The following is a 13,607-nucleotide window of genomic DNA, read 5'->3' as shown; positions in this document are numbered from 1 at the left end:
TGTTCAGCATCATGATTTCTCCGAGAGAATGTGTATTCAGAAGACTAGACACAGAGGAAGGAAGTACTTGACTGACCAGGATCTACGTTAATATCAGTCAATCGCAGAATGCAGAATGCAGCAGGAAGCTCCTGCCTATTGTCGTTATGCATCAATCTTACCGCTGTCATCATGAAGGATCTTTGTCCTCCTAGTTCAATCCGGAGATCCACGAGACATAACGATTTCTATCGAGCATATGATGTGGCTTGAAATCTAGTGGGCCGCTGAGAAATGTTGACTGACCAATGAGAGATTGATTTCCCGATTGGTCAAGCGGCTTGGCTCGCCAGAAATGGTCCACTGGCGGAGAGAAAGTATTCAGTGCCATGGCTAAGCTAGCACTAGACAAGGAACGTTGACAAGAGTATGTCTCCGATGATGCCCCATGTTTGTAATTTAGACTTGACGATTTATAATTGCTGATGGGATGTTGTGTCTATGCTGCCTTATTCTGACAATTCATCGAGCCGTCACCTGCGGCTAACTACTTCCTACAACCCCCTGGAAACCTCTACTCTAGTATATAGATGGGCTTTCACCTCTCCTCATCGTTTTCATTCCTTAGCTTTAGACCTCGGAATAAAGGCATTCTTCTACGAGCTTGTGGACATCACTTTTATACCTGACTTATCGTCCCAACCTCTCATACGCGCTATCACATTTGCAGGCCTTGACTAAGTCTGCCGATTTACATTATATTTAAGAGAAGTGCGTCTTCTTTGTCCACCAGCGTGTCTTCTACATCTCATTTCATTCACGTCAGCATAGCCATCATATGATAACCATGTTACTGATTGCACGACTATAGGAACGACGAAAAAGGATAAAGGAACGAACGATGGAACTACCAACCAACCGAGCCGCATGGCTGATCAAAGCCGACACCCCTCTCGAGATCCGCGAGGCCCCGATGCCCACGCCAGGTCCCGGTGAGCTGGTCGTACACAACGCGGTCGTGGGCATCAACCATGTCGACAACTGGATGCTGGAGGCAGGCGTTTTTGTGAAGCAGTGGCCAACTGTCATCGGTAATGATGTCGCTGGCACCGTGTATGCCGTTGGCTCAGACGTAGAACGCTTTAAGAAGGGGGATCGAGTCATTGGGTAAGTCAGTTCACGTTATCTCGCAAGTCTTCTTTCTATTCTCTCGGGTTTTTTCTTCAGCGTATAGACACACTTCTTAGATTTCCTGGCTAACGCAGGGTTTCTTTCGGAGTACAGACACGGCATGACTCTCGTTACTGGCCGTCCCGAAGACGGCGCCTTTGCGCTATATACCATCGTGAGCGCCGATAGAGCAGCCATTCTCCCCAACTCCATCGCTTTCAAAGACGGTGTCGTCCTACCCTTAGCTGTAGGAGCGGCAGCCTGCGCCCTCTTCAATCAGCAACCCGGTGAAGTGATGCCCGGTGTCCCCCTCGCGCTTCTCGGCCTTCCATACCCGTCTGTGCAGCGCCCCGTTCCATCCTCGGGCAAGACTCTTGTCGTGTACGGCGGTTCCTCGACCGTGGGCGCCGTAGTCACCCAATTAGCCACTGCAGTTGGTGTCACCGTTATCACTATCACCGGAGCGCACAACTTTGGCCTCAGTCAACGCTGCGGTGCAGTCGAAGTCATTGACCATAAGGATTCTGCTATCACAGAGAAAGTCGGAGCTGCTGTAGCCAAATATGGAGGCTTCATCGGGATCATTGTCGCTATTGCCACTCCCGACACCTATCCTACCGCCCTTGCTATCCTCGCCGCGCTTGGTGGAGGTCACCTGGCTTGCACGCACCCTCCTCCCGCTGATGTTCCTGCCAACGTGAAGGCCAGCATGATCTTCTCTGTCAATGATGCGTCAATACCTTTATTTAGGGATTATTTGACTCCAGCTCTCGAGGCCGGGAAGCTGCTGTGCGTGCCGCCGCCGATTGTGGCTGGGAAGGGCTTGGAGAGTATTCAGGATGCGCTGAAGAAGGCAAAGGCGGGTTTGAGTGCGGCAAAGATGGTGGTGGAATTGTAAGTAGTTTAAGCAGGTTGTGACTGCTTATTGAAACTTCATAGCTAGACAATTGACAGAGACGCGTTGAAGAAGCTAGAAATGCAATGCAATTCTTGTTTCAATCAGTAGCAGTAGTAGTTCTGTTTTGGTGGTGGGGCGAGAGTGTCAGTAGTAAATGACCTCCATAAACTACTCAATATCTTCTTCAGTTTGAGACACGATTTCGGAACGAACCTGAAACCTCATCTTCCCCCGTCCTGGAGACAATGTTTGATATACAAAGGGAGTATGCAAACGAAGATCTTGAGGCTCATCATGCCGCTTGACCCTTGCCAGATGTCTATTGGCCCGCCGTTCGCCTAAAGCTCCAGCCCTTTCGGTGATCCCCTGCTGCTGACTGAGATGCCCCACCAAAACGTCACGTACCGGGCTGGTACCTCGTTCACGAATATGATCGTGTGAAATATTATTATATACACCGCCTAATGTGGTTTGATCTCTTCCTGGGGTACCCTCGGTCTGTCTTTGAAGGAGAGTAAGTGCAGTTGGCAATACCGACTTGTCTTTGCCTCAACATGAAGAAAACATTCCAGTTCGTGGATGGGAGCGGGGCCAAGGTCGACAAAGTCACTCGAAAGTCAATCCGTAGCCATGTCATGAAGGATAGAAATGCTGGAAAGACAGTACATCGTCGTTCAAGACTTGAGTTGCCTACTCCATGTGACGATTCAAGGAAGGAGGCAAGGAAATCCAACGAGGAAGATTCAGGGCCGGTCGCAAGGAATCTTGGAAATGTATTGCGCACTTTCCCATTTCCGGTGGAGCTAAGTGAAAGCTCACTGAAAAGTATTGATCAGTGTAAGTATGACAGCTCCTATCTTGATAAGTCAATTAAGAGTACTACTAAGACATGCTATCCTAAGTTTTCATCTTCATAACAGAGAAGATGTACCCTTCTCAGCTTGGGCTTTCATCTGATGGGTACAAACATGACTGGCTTGTAACAACGTTCATTGATGCGGATGGTATATATCTCACTCACAAGACTAAGTTCTAGTTCTAGCTTTACTGACTTAGCGCAGCAGCATACTGCAGTCTCGCACTGATGGCATCAACCAATGCATTCTTCAGTAGCGGAGGCATTAGCTCATCGAAAGCATTGTCCTATCTTTCTAACACCTTTTCACTTGTGCAGCGAAGGATGCAAGGCGAAGAAGCTCTCTCGGATTCCACGCTTTGTATGGTGATGATGCTTATCCTTCAAGAGCAAATTCGGCATGAGAAGGCTTCGCGTATTCATTACGAAGGATTGAGGAAATTGATCGAACTCCGTGGTGGACTCTCTCGCCTCAAGAGCTGCTCTACACTTTTGTTGAAAATGTCTAAGTTGGTGCTTTCCAATCACAGTTTACATTTTCATCTAATGTGGTGTTGGTTCTCAGAATGGATATACTCTACGCACTCCGATACGGAGAGCCAGTATTATTTTATCGAGACCGCATGTCTGAGATTCGAAGTATGCTTCCATCAATAGAAATCAACTATTCTCCTGGTGCAACCTCTGGACAGCATCAATACGACGGAATCAACACCGATCTTCGAGACATACTCGTTGATGTCATGAGTATCGCTGCTCTATTTAATAGCCCTCCTTCCCGCCGGAACTTAGATATCAAGACCTTTTTAGAGATAGTGATATCTATATGTTGCCGCCTGATTCGATTTCGACCATTACAAAGTCCGAAACCTGAATGCAGGAGGGAAGCAGCATATCATATCGGTTTAATAACATTCATGACAACATTATTCCTGCAGTGGGATAACCGCCGAATCCAAGGATACCATTTAATCTCTCGGCGGCTAAGGGAGGTTCTTGACGAAGAATTCGATGCTCGCGATGATGACAATTTGCTTCTGTGGCTTTTGTTTGTTGCAAGTCTCTGGTTCAAGACCACGAGTGTTAGTTACTGGCTCGTTTTGAGGATCAGAAGATTGGCTGTGCGGTTTCAAATTGATAGCTGGTCAAGAGTTTGTGACTCCATTTGCCAGTTCCCATGGATAAATATCCTTCACGATCAAACAGGTCGCGCGGTATGGGATCTCGTGTACCAGGGACCACCAGACGGACATTGATGGCTGTTAAAGTTACGCTACTGAGTCATAAACAATATTTTGGCGACTATTGATTTATACAGAGTAGGCATGCAGTCAGCTAGCTAATCAACGCTAACTATTAAAATAACATTGCATCCATCATTTAGCTCAAAATATTTCATCAGTTAGTAATTTAGCAAACAATTTTCAAATCAACTCACTGATCATTTTGAGGATATAAATTTTTAGATTTCGAAGCTATAATAGAGGCAGATTCTAGTGTTTTCGGAGCAGAAAAACCTAGTAGAAAGCATGTAATTAGCTAGTTTTAGATATTTTTAGGCCTGTAAGTCTATGCGCGCAATTAGACCCCTTATTGCAAGCCTAATGTATTGAGTACAGTTTGAAATATATATATATATATATATATACACAAAACTCATTTCATTATCATAATTACACTCTAAAAGTCATTGCATAGAGTATCAAGCACGTTTAAAAAGTCAATACGAAGAAAAAGTAGCATTTGAGAGGTTTTTATTAGAGTATCTCAATTTCAAATAATATATCCTCATATTCAGTACCGCTAATTGGCTAGCTGATTAGCCAGTCTGGCTAAATCAGCTAGATATCGTGATTCTTATCAGTCTTCAGCTGGCAAAAAATGCTTTAGCTGACGACTGTCTAACTGACTGATCTGCCACTCTGGGTTTATAGAGTATAAAGTAATTCCTCAGCCTGATGTATTTTGTTTTCATTAAATTATACGATCCTCGTTATAATCGTATTTGTTAGATATAACAGCAGAGTATTGTCTCCTTTGAAGTTTCAAATTCAGGCCAATCCATATTTAGAAGGTCGATTTATGAACCATTATCTCGCGATAGTTCAAGAAAGGTGAAATAAACGTGATTTATTTACGAATTGGGGAAAAGAAATCATCGTTTGATTCTCGAGCATGCAGCGATGCCAACCGCCCAGCCAATAAACAGCCTTCCTCAGCCCGCTACCGCCTTCTTTCTCCTCGCCAGCGATTTTTTAATTTTTACTTTCTTTCTCCTCGCTAGTAAAAAGTAATTGGCTAGCTCAGCTAGACAAAAGGTGGCTAGTTCGGAAATTAAAAATCAAACTTTAATCTCGTTTAAATCCTTGAAAATCGCATTTAAAGCCAACCTGCTTAGTCTTTCTACTCCTCGCTAAAATATATATTAGCCTTCATTAGCCTCGCCAAAAAATCTAAAACCTCGGCCTTCCTACTCCTCGCCAGCCGATTCAAGTTAGCCAGCTCAGCCTGAACACCCGCGAAGGAGTGGCTGGGCAGCTGGCAACGCTGCGAGCATGCAGATGATTCAAGCACAAGAGTTGCATGAATTCGAAAGAAGAGTCCTTGTCTTGCTTTCTAGTTATTGGGATCCTACATAAAACGCTCGTTGAAAAAAAAGCCAATGGCCTGGGTCTATTTGCCCGCTGACTAGACGAAAGATGTGTACAGCACGGCCTCGAACTCAGTTTGAAATACAAGAAGTGTCCATATTGTCCTCTTCCCAGTCTATAGCGCTCACTTGTCTGTTTTCTCGTGCTCTCAAGTGTGACTTCTTTTGCACATGTCTAAGTTTTCGAGGTGAATCCTGGCTTTGAGCACGAGTAACCTTGCCAAAGGTGTTGATGGTTACCCTACGACGATAGAGCTGATCTTTTTCTAGGTTGTCATCCTCTTCAATGCTATCAATGTGCATATTGTCAATAGCAGCAGATCGATCATTGGTTGAAGCACAGTTGTAACCATATGTACTTGATATTTCCCTATCCTCATTCGTTGGCAGACTTTGTGACGCTGGCAAGCCCGAATTCATAATTGAGAGCTGAGCTGTCGCACCTTCCAAGCAGGCTCCAAGATTCTCCTCATAAGATTCATCCAGCTCTTCCTGTTGAAGCTGAGGGTGCGGAAATGCTACTTCTTGACCAGAATAAGTATGACATTCATCTTCCGTCTGTGTCTGGTAGAACCTCTTCACTGTTATCGTTGTATCTTCCAAAGTATCCGAAGTCCAATTCTCCGGAGACTCTTCACGAGAACTGACCATATCTTCACAGCTATAGTCGACAGCCCCAAACGAACGAGAAGCTGTATTGCGAGAAGTGAGTTTTCGTGACCTTAGAACACGGGCAGCTCTTCCGATGATGACGCAGCCTGTAGATCCCAACGATCCAGGTGGAGTGGCGGACTTGAACGAGATTCGTGATTTTGGAATGACTTGAAGAACACGTTGGCAACAACACGATGACGATTGATTGCGGCAGCTTTCGAACAGAACGGAAACTTTGTGGAGGGTCAAGCCGGCCGAAGTCAGATGACCGACTTCATTGGCATTCCCAAAGAAACGAAGCAGCTTCTGAACGGTTGTGGCCATATAGTCTTTTCCATCCGGCAAGTTAGTCCAGTCAGGACAGAGACCTTTGTTACTCAACGCGGGTCTGATGAGATGTCCAAAATGACTCCCGAAGAGAACGACGCCATCGCAAGCTTTGATAATGTCGAGCCATTTTCCACTTGTGTTTTTGAGAGAAACCTCTTTTTGTCTCAAAACTCCTTTGTCGAGAACGATGTCCATAATTTCGTAGCCTGCTAGCTTTGTGCTGAATTTCATGCTTATTGGTATTCCGGGTTGGTCACCAGGCTCTTCGAGCTTTTCCAAACGCAGCCATAGATCATTTACGAGATCTTGAACGCAATAACTTGTCACAGACACTGACGTGCTGCTGTACAAGGAAAGCGAAGCCATGCTCATTATAGCAGCTCTGCAAGCATCAGGCCCGTTTTCTGCCGGACTTGCAAATTCCAGGGTTATTTCCTGTCCCGCAATGCAAAAAGGCTTTACTGTATGTTTAGTATGAATGAGGTGCAAAAGTACTTCAGTTCCAGACGCCATCCATGATCTTTGGAAATCGAAATCATAGAGACATATATCCATCTCTTCCGCTGCGTCAAGCAACCTCTCTAGGCGGTTGGCCCGAGAAATGTAGCGAACTTCTCTTGCCCCCAGAGCAAATTTTGTGCTTGCAGAACCCAATTTCGAGAATCCAACTGTAATATCTGTCAAACTGAGGGTTTTTGAAGCTTTGTCGGCTTTGGATGCGGTAATGTTCTTATATGCAACCTCTGGTGTCCCGAAGAAAGATTTCGCGTGCCTCAACCACCCTAGAAAAACTCTCATCTCACGAAGCGACTCTTGACTCAGCTCATCTATAGATAATCTGTCTTGACACCTCTCTCGTATATCGCTGTATTTCAAACGTGTTCCGTCTGAATTCTCAAGCAAGTGCCACTGGACTGAATCGTTTTTCCGGGCGACGGGCACAAGCACACTCGAAAAACCTTTAATGAGGATACCGCCGTCATGCTCTACGGCCCGCTCAGCTCCAATTAGAACAGCCATCATCTCCAGTGGGATTTCCACACCAATTTCATGATTGGTACGAGCGGCGGTAGGAAAGCCTGTCGCAATCACAGCATTTTTGAACAAAGGTAACCAACAAGTTGTCTCTGCTTCTGGTGTTGGCGTTTGAACGAAATCCATGAAAAATTGATCCTCGCCGTCAGGAGAAGATACACACTCAGAGTACTCCGCCTGTGAAGATTTTGAAGTCCGTATCGCAGCTCCAACCCAGGAAAATATTTGTTTCATCAATACGATATCGTCGGACGAGCCTTGCACTTTGACTTCAACCACCTTTAGCATTCGATCAGCTATGTGTACGAGTACTGAGTATCCTTTATCTTTATTCGTCACTAATATCAAGTCCCAGCTAAGGAGGATTCAGAAGTCTGCAAAATGAAATCAAAACTTTACGTACCTTCATGTCAGTTGGAATTCGGTTGTCTCCACTTTTATTCGCTGGTTTAGGACTAGTTCAGGGGCTCTTAGTGCTGAAACCTTTCATGCCTATATATCCTCACTCCTGTACTCTCACTTAGATTCTTCAGATTTATCAATACTACTCTTTCTGCCCATATGGTTCCCGTGACAGACGCACCTTCCATCTGATACTTCAGCACGGCTTTCAGGACTATCTAGAGCTGATTGGAGAGCTTCTAAGACAGTGACCCCATATCCTGGCCACTTTTGTTTAAGATAATCCGCGACTGTAAGTGCTTGACAACAAATTGCCGACCCACTGATCGTTATCACTGACTCAAGCTTTACATGACTATTAGGGCCATATTGAGTTTCCAGGAATGACCGTAGGTCCCAGTGCATTTTCAGGGAAACCAAAGATTTAGGCGAATCTGGCTTATCAGTCGGAATCCCTTCAGAAGAAATTACTAATGGCATTGGATGCTGATCGATCTGTGTCAGGTACCAATTTCGAAATTGCGCGACCAGATGTTCAAAGGGTTGCGATTCGATGAGATGTGTTCTGACTTCCGAGTAGTATATGAGTATCTCTATGTTGCTAGAATTTCCGTGGCTAGGGACTTCATCACAGGTGCTGTCGATGCTGTGGGCAGGGAATCCCCAATTACTCAAAGATTTCCAAGAAAGATCGTGCCGAGTTGAGGTTCTTGCATCATCCAAGAAACCGTGATCTACAACTGTGCCAGATTCTTTGGCCCCTTCTCTAAAGTATCTAACGATTGTCAGTCTCCCTCGTCGTATGATATCACCAGGATCCAAGTCTGGCGTCCCGTCTCCCAGAAACTCGGCAGCGAATGGTACCAATTTCCTATAATAATCTTCCAACAAATTAGATAACTGGGCCTTGAGGACATCTGCGGGTGTATTGGTTGCTGCCTCATTGGCCCATTCAATCACCTGGGGATGTTCCAGAAGCTCTTTCGTGAAGCTTGCAATAACAATCGGAGACATTATTGCAAGCCTCGACTCTCTCGCTGGGACTCGTGAGCTATTGATTCGCGTTTGTAGTTCTAGATCTCCGACTTCGTCCTCGGAAAGGGCAGGCGATGTATCGTAATCACCAACAGTCCATTGACTCTTGTTCAAAGCCTCTCCAATAGGTTCAAGCCTAGCTTTCTCTCTTCCGCGCTGTTCGCTCCGCCTTATCCTATGCGTTGACAGCGACATGATGGCTACACTGAACCTCCCAATAGGAAGAGCTTTGCTTGAAACCGAAATGGATATTGTTGCTCAATTTCGTCAAAAAGTACTATTTCAGAGTCCTTGATTGCTGCAATGAAAAATTATCTTTAACGATAATGAAAATGACCCGGCTTCATGATCTATTTGGGCATCAACGAGGCGCAGCTGAGTGCGTTTCCACACCTATCAACAGTCATAGCGTAATCCTTCGGGCGTAACTTTCGATCGCCAAAACCTCTTCGTTTAATAAGCCTATGGAATATAAACTCCTACGTTACAAAGTAGATAACACGGGAGCCTGGTGTAAGATGTCATGCAAAGACCTTTGTCCCACAGAAAGTTGGGCTCCCATTGGTATCGTTCATGCAAAAGACGGGACCACCAAGAAAGCGTGACGAGGATTTGACGAGGCGCTATCAGGCGGCGACTTTAAATGCATCTCTCCGCGTGCATGTTGCGGCGAGGCTCAGTGTAACAAGCCTTGTGTGGATCTTGAATCGCAAGACTATTTTGGATGTAATCATACCACTGATGGAAAAGGGCCCGAACAGTCTCCCTCGGATCAAGAAAGTGCGATGTCAAGTCGTCCAAAAGTTTAGTTGGTGGAAGAATTTTGATAAGTGATCACTTTGAATTCATATTCATGAAACTTGTGTTACTAGATCATAGTAGTCGACTACTTAGAAGAATCCCGTCAGAACTTTGATACACTCTATCTAAGAGAAGAGAAGACGATATAGCACGTAGTTAGGCTGTGAAATATCGAACGCAGTGATTTATGGAGTACTAGTATACATGCCTTTCAAGGTCTCATAATATCTAATCATCACCTTCCTAAGAAACTCAAAGCTCCAACAACAAGCGCCTCTACGCCAGTCTTCATCGTAGGCTGTATAACAGGAGCAAAATATGCACTATGGTTGATTGGAACTTCCTCTTGCAATTTCCCCCTCTTCTTCGCATCCTCAAACTTCCCCGGATCAACACCTCCAAATGTCCAATAGCAATACGGAACACCCTTCCCCTTCCCGTCCTTATGTGGGACTTCCGTCGCCAAGATCGGAAAATCCTCACTGCCACCCAATGGATGAGCTTCTGGGTCAAACTTATCTCCGAAGTACTTCTCAAAAGTTTTTGAAACATGCTCTGTGGTATCTTTGTCGTTGACCGTGAAAGGGAACTGTGAGGTAGATTCCCATAATGGCTCCTTCGGACTCCCGCTTGCTTCACACTCAGCCTTGACGATCCTCTTTATTGCTGCCAAGACTCTTTCTCTCGTTTCTGGCGTCACCGTCCTGACATTGATTTTCAGCAACGCTTCGCTGGCAATGATATTCTCAGTCTGTCCCGCCTGCACACTTCCTACTGTCACCACAGCCGCCTCCCTAGGATCCACCTCTCTACTCACAACAGTCTGTAATCTCACCACGATATGCGCAGCTATGATAACAGGATCGATCGTGCGATGAGGTTGCGAAGCATGACCGCCTCTACCATAGACTGTGACTCGGAAAGAGTCGGCTGCTGATGCGAAGCTTCCTACTTTGGTGCCAACAGTGCCAGCAGGAAAGGGCATCACGTGTTGGCCGAGGACGACGTCTGGAAGTGGACAACCGTGTTTGGTGTAGAGACCATCGGCAATCATGGCTTTTGCACCTCCCGCTCTTTCTTCGTTGGGCTGGAAGAGGACGATTAGGGTTCCTGACCATTCTTTGCGGGCGGAGTGAAGAGTAGTTGCTGCTGCGAGCACTGAAGGGTGTTAGTGTTCATGTCTGGCTTCAAGAATTGACGTTCAAGAGCAACATAAAGTTGGAAAGTAAGCGAGATACACTGAACATGAAACATCCTCAAGACGTAGATAATGCTCGTTCGCTCCCACATTGACACGGTGTGAAACTTCACCACTGGTCCACGACAAGTAAGGCACTTCAATCTCCAACTTCAACACCAACATTCGAAGTCTCAACTGTGAGTTGAACACCAAAACCACCCAGCCCGTCCAAAGTCATCATTCAGGGACCAACATCTGTCTCCCCCAAATCTCAAAACACAAAAGAAACCTCCAGACCCAGAAACATAATCAAACTTCCAAACACCCAACAAAAGAAACCAAACTCACTACAAGCAACATGCATATCATGCCCACAAGCATGCATAACCGGTTTCTTCACCCCATCCTCAACATCCACCTCCCTCTTCTTACTCGCATACTCTAACCCGGTCAACTCCTCCACCGGCAACGCATCCGTATCAGCCCTCACCAACACCGTCCTGCCGTCCCCCTTTCCCTCCCCTTTTAAGATCCCAATAAGACCCGTACCCCCAATCTCGGTCCGGACATCGAATCCAGACAACGATTGAAGGCGTGAGGCCGCAACGGAGGCAGCCAGCGTTTCTTGGAGCGAGAGGCCGGGGTTTTGGTGTAGGTTTTTGTAGATTTTTTCGTAGGGGGTGAGGGTTGGGATGTGGGTTTTGAGAAGGGTGTCCATTTTCTGGTGTTTCTGTTCCCTTATGTTTGGAAGATGCTGTTTTGGTAGGTGCTCATTGGATTTGTGAAGTGTGATGGTGTTTAGCATGAGTATTGTCGAAATTTAGCCATATCGTCATATCCAGGTCTGGAAGGTCCATGAATAGCGGCTCGAGATCCCACTATTGGTATCTCCGAAAGGTGGGGTGCTTGGAGTAGCATTCTCTCGCTACACGAGATTGATGTTCGATGTTCATATACCCCTTTCTTTCTCGTTCTCATCTTCTATCTCAATGCTATGTAAGCTCTACATTCCTGTCTCCTAGTCGGTAAGTCGAGAAGTTTTCAAATGGAGGAAGTCTACTTTGAGGCAATGTATGATTTCTCGACCCAGCCGGAAGCACGTTTGTAACATTACATGAAGCATAGTTATTCCAATGATACTTGCATAGGTAGTATAGCTTCGCTTTGTCCGTGACAACTCCAACATCCCTCTCCCTCGTGTAACTGCCCTCGTACACAACCTCGTATCCCGTACCCCGCATCCGCCTCCAATCAACCAACCTACCAGTTCTTCTCTTCCATCAAACAACGTACAACGTACCTGCACCTTTCCATCCCCCAATAACAACCACCAAACCATCCATTTTGTTGCGCGTCGCAAAAATCTCGCTTTCGCTTTCGTGTTCTACTTCCGTCGGGTTCGGGTTCACTTCCTTTCATTTTAAGCGGATGCGAAATTTGATGGGTTTCTATTGGTGAAGAGAGCTGGGTGTGCACTACATTGCAGCTCTATCTATCAAATAAAAGAAATGTAACGAAAAAAAGAGAGAAATTATCGTCTCCTCTCTCGCTCTCTCTCGTCTCTATACCCCGAACCGCCTCTCCTTTCCCTCCTCCGCTCCTCTTCCCGTCTATACTCACTAACCCTAGGCCTCCTCTCTCCCCTCTTATCCCCACCGGCCTGCAACCGCTTCACATCACTCTTATGCACCCACGCCCCCAGTTCCTCCGCCTCCTTCAACTCTTTCGCTCCTAAGCCGAGTAAATTCTGTCTCCGCTTCACATCTTTCACTTTCCCATGACTTTCGCCCTTCCAGCCCATTCCTCGCAGCAGAGCGGCGCCGAATTCCTCGACGGGCACCCGCTCGTAGTCTTCTAGCGTGGAGGCCTCGGGCGCAGAGGCGATAGCTTGGCGGTAGGCGTCTGTTTCGGACTTGATGATTAGGTCGGGGCCCCTTTTCTCTTTGTTCTGGCCTAGGAGCGCGGCGAGAGCTTCTTCGTCTGCGGTTTTGGGCTTCTCTTCCGCCTTTCCCTCGACCTTTTCTTCTTCAACTACAGGTGTAGATGTAGGTGTAGGTTCCTCCTCATCAACCTTAACCCGTTTCCTAACACTCAATCCCCACTCAATCTCCCCATCCTTCGAATTCACAACATCGACACCTTCTTCCTTCCCGCTCCCTCTTCCTTCTCGTTCTTTCCTAGCAGCTTCTTGAGCAGCCTGCACCTCTGCCGGCAACAGATTCTTCCCTCCCCTCCCTCTCCCCCGCGCCTCAGCCTTCCAATCCCTATTCTTCTGCTTGGGGATAACAAGCAACGCACCACTAGCTTTCTTCTCCCCATTCACGGCCCCGCCATCTTCGAACCCATGAACAGTCTCTACTTTCCCTCTGCTGTGCTCACCATCCGAATCACTGTCATCGTGCGCCGCCGCGAACGTGGAGCGCGGTCTCTTGCCTAGGAGCGTTGCTGGTGGCGGTTTGGGTTTTGAGGTTGAAGAGGAGGGTTTCGCGGAGAGGGAGAAGCCTTTTATTGATATTTTTGGCGCGGGAGGGTCGTCTTTTGAGGGAGACATTTTGTGCGGGCGTTGTGGTGGAAAGAGGTGTGGTCGTGTGTTTGAAGGAGGCAACGAGATTCGAAA

General features: G+C 46.6%; 5 protein-coding genes across 5 annotated transcripts; 2 read left to right on the top strand and 3 right to left on the bottom strand.

The window, feature by feature from the left end:
* Positions 1-880: 880 nt before the first annotated feature.
* On the top strand, positions 881-2,047 carry LY89DRAFT_702265 (GroES-like protein; the record flags this gene model as incomplete). Its single annotated transcript, XM_018217243.1, has 2 exons — positions 881-1,146; positions 1,264-2,047. The coding sequence occupies 2 exons, from the start codon at positions 881-883 to the stop codon at positions 2,045-2,047; spliced, it is 1,050 nt and encodes a 349-aa protein (XP_018062200.1).
* Positions 2,048-2,491: 444 nt separating this feature from the next.
* LY89DRAFT_789506 (uncharacterized protein) lies at positions 2,492-4,159 on the top strand (the record flags this gene model as incomplete). Its single annotated transcript, XM_018223263.1, has 4 exons — positions 2,492-2,884; positions 2,950-3,051; positions 3,109-3,412; positions 3,469-4,159. The coding sequence occupies exons 1-4, from the start codon at positions 2,602-2,604 to the stop codon at positions 4,157-4,159; spliced, it is 1,380 nt and encodes a 459-aa protein (XP_018062199.1). The 5' UTR covers positions 2,492-2,601.
* Positions 4,160-5,625: 1,466 nt separating this feature from the next.
* Positions 5,626-9,204, bottom strand: LY89DRAFT_765910 (uncharacterized protein; the record flags this gene model as incomplete). The annotated part of the gene is made up of 3 exons (XM_018221697.1): positions 5,626-7,851; positions 7,976-8,027; positions 8,156-9,204. The coding sequence occupies 3 exons, from the start codon at positions 9,202-9,204 to the stop codon at positions 5,626-5,628; spliced, it is 3,327 nt and encodes a 1,108-aa protein (XP_018062198.1).
* A 780-nt stretch (positions 9,205-9,984) lies between these two features.
* Positions 9,985-12,152, bottom strand: LY89DRAFT_691530 (metal-dependent amidase/aminoacylase/carboxypeptidase). The gene is made up of 3 exons (XM_018216347.1): positions 12,051-12,152; positions 11,339-12,001; positions 9,985-10,968 (listed from the first exon to the last, which is right to left on the bottom strand). Exons 2-3 carry the CDS (start codon positions 11,706-11,708, stop codon positions 10,046-10,048), a joined length of 1,293 nt encoding a protein of 430 aa, XP_018062197.1. The 5' UTR covers positions 11,709-12,001; positions 12,051-12,152; the 3' UTR covers positions 9,985-10,045.
* Positions 12,153-12,430: 278 nt separating this feature from the next.
* On the bottom strand, positions 12,431-13,581 carry LY89DRAFT_691529 (uncharacterized protein). The gene has a single exon (XM_018216346.1). It carries the CDS (start codon positions 13,539-13,541, stop codon positions 12,522-12,524), a length of 1,020 nt encoding a protein of 339 aa, XP_018062196.1. The 5' UTR covers positions 13,542-13,581; the 3' UTR covers positions 12,431-12,521.
* Between the last annotated feature and the right edge of the window lie 26 nt (positions 13,582-13,607).

The sequence above is a fragment of the Mollisia scopiformis genome, assembly GCF_001500285.1.
Source record: "Mollisia scopiformis unplaced genomic scaffold LY89scaffold_35, whole genome shotgun sequence".
NCBI classification, from domain to species: Eukaryota; Fungi; Ascomycota; class Leotiomycetes; order Helotiales; family Mollisiaceae; genus Mollisia; species Mollisia scopiformis.
This window is presented reverse-complemented; position numbering and strand designations above follow the sequence as displayed.